We start from the raw sequence: 2,471 nt of genomic DNA on the forward strand, positions 1-2,471 counted from the left end.
TACAGAACCATGCGAGAAATACATCTCACCCTTCCACTGCTTTTGCCAAACATTTTCAACTTCCTTAGTACTATAGGTTTCCTGAATAAAGCAAATGTCGACTTGTTGTCTCATTACCCATCCAAATACTGCTTTCCGTTTTTCAAAAGAACGAAACCCACGAGCATTTAAGGATAATAGTTTAAATGCAAAGTTGCTTGCTGTCATGATTTTACCACAACTTTTAGAATTTGTAAAAGGCCACCAATGCAGCTGTCAATGGAATAACAAAAAGCGTTACCTGAATTCATTTCCATACAAAAGTTGTGAAGAAAAATATTGCGTAAAGCAGGCGTTTGTTTGCGGAAAAAAAAATTAACACTCTCCCTTATTGCATTTGCAATTAACACCCTACAAGACACTAACGAATAACGAAAACGACAGAACATAAAAGGTGGCCAGAAACACTGTTGTGCCACCGTAGAACGACTCGAGGAAATTGATTGAAACAAAAAACAACATAAAAATAAACACAAACTAAATACGAAAACTAAGCGGAGAGGGGAAATGATGATTACAACGGTTATTTGTTCCCCATAACTTCGTCTATTAAATCATAATAAGGAGAAAGCAAGGCCATTTACGACTGAGGCAAGCTTATCTAGTTACAAATTCGCGTTCAATATAAGTTCAAGCTGTGCCTAAATGTAGGCATCAAACAATCCAAACAAAAAAGTAAACGTCAATAATTAAAGTGGGTTTAAGTGTCCATCGATATACAATTTATCAGGTTCAGCGCGGCTGAAATACGCGATCTTACCCGCTTTTCTTGCATCGACCAGCTTCTTCGACTGGAGCTTCCTTCGGTTAACTATTTCTTTAGGCAGGTCTGCAGCGATCCTATACCCGGAATCTTTCAACGACTTTCCTTTTGAGAAAACTGCTTCTCTGTCGCTATATCTAAGAAACCGAGCGATTATTGCTCTAGGGCTTCCATCATCATGAGGCTTTCCGATCCTGTGGACCCTTTGAAATTCGATACCCATTGTTTGGACACCACATTGCTGTTCCAGGAAAGAATTAAGCACCATGCGACAGTCTCCGCCTTCTTCTTCCTCGCTAATGCCGTAGAAACGCAAATTTTCTCGCCTTTGATACACTTCAGCATACAACAGTTTGTTTTCCAATTCTTTGTACCTGTTCTCACAGAACTCGCTCGCCTTTTCTCGGGCCGCTGTCGCTTCGTTGACTTGCGTATTGAATTCCTGGAGGCCATCTTGTAACTCTTGTACGGCCGTCCTCGTGGTCGAATGAGCATTTTCTAATTTTTCCACTCTGCCTTCTAATGAGTTGAATTTGGTCTCCAGGTTGGACACCTTAGTGTTTATCTCCTCAAGTTTATTGTCCATGATCTCTAATCTTTTTAAGATAAGATCTAATTTCGTCTCCAAGGCGTCCGCCGACATTTCGAAGACCTCAGTAGATCGCTCGGGCGAGGTACCCGAGTTAAACTCTCTTGCTCGTTTTTCCACGGGCGATGCACCAGACCCGCTCGAATTACTACTTTCTCTAGTTCGCTTGGGATTCATAAGAGTTTAAGGCCTAAAAACATCATTAATTGACGAAGTTACGCGGAGCAGTTTGAAACACGTCTACAGCCTCCGCATGCCTCGACCCAGTCTCCATCTCAGTTGACATGTGTACTGTTGCTTTGAGGCGCGCTGAACTCAGCCAATCCATCGTGGTTCATACTTCGTGAAAGATATAAACAGGTTGTCAATAAAGTCATTCAAAGAGCTGTTCAAAGTTCACGGAGGGACAGTTCTCTCAGCCAGTTTACATGATATAAATTTAACTGGAAATAAACAGCCGCTATCCCCCGCCATCTTGGATTTATATTGAGCCTGCCGTTTCAGTCAGCGGTACGGCCCGTTCACGTGTCATCACGCGCGACCACACGCGTGGTCACACGCGTGTTCATAGATACAGTTGAATCCCGATAACTCGAACCCTCAGTAACTCGAACTCCCGCTAACTCGAACCTTTTTTGATTCCCCTTCAGGTCATTTTCTTACTAATTTTACCCTCAGTAACTCGAACTCCCGATATCTCGAACCTTTTTCGATTTCCCTTGAAGGTTCGATTTATCGGGATTCAACTGTATATTTGCTTTTCCTCCGCGAATGTTCGTTTTTGTCATGGTAAGTAGATTGCGTTTGTTATTTACATGACAATATTTTCAATTTGTCTTAGCAAAAAAAATTTCCTCCGCTGCAGCTTGATGTGAGTACTGCAATGCTCATTTGTAGTTCAGTTTCCTGTTATTTCTTTTCGCTGGTAGGCTTTTATAGATTGTGCTAGCATAATTTTTAGCATAATTTGAGCAAACTGGCATAATTTTTCCCAATTAGCACTGCTAGCATAATTCGCATATTTTGATAATTAACGGATCATTTTTCATCCTATAATTTGATCATTTTTGATTTCAAGTC

At 41.1% G+C, this 2,471-nt stretch overlaps 1 protein-coding gene across 1 annotated transcript; it reads right to left on the reverse strand.

The window, feature by feature from the left end:
* Positions 1-438: 438 nt before the first annotated feature.
* Positions 439-1,661, reverse strand: LOC144635324 (uncharacterized). The gene has a single exon (XM_078494436.1). It carries the CDS (start codon positions 1,566-1,568, stop codon positions 729-731), a length of 840 nt encoding a protein of 279 aa, XP_078350562.1. The 5' UTR covers positions 1,569-1,661; the 3' UTR covers positions 439-728.
* Positions 1,662-2,471: the final 810 nt, after the last annotated feature.

This window comes from Oculina patagonica, chromosome 13, assembly GCF_052425735.1.
Source record: "Oculina patagonica isolate OP01 chromosome 13, crgOcupat, whole genome shotgun sequence".
Lineage (NCBI taxonomy): Eukaryota > Metazoa > Cnidaria > Anthozoa > Scleractinia > Oculinidae > Oculina > Oculina patagonica.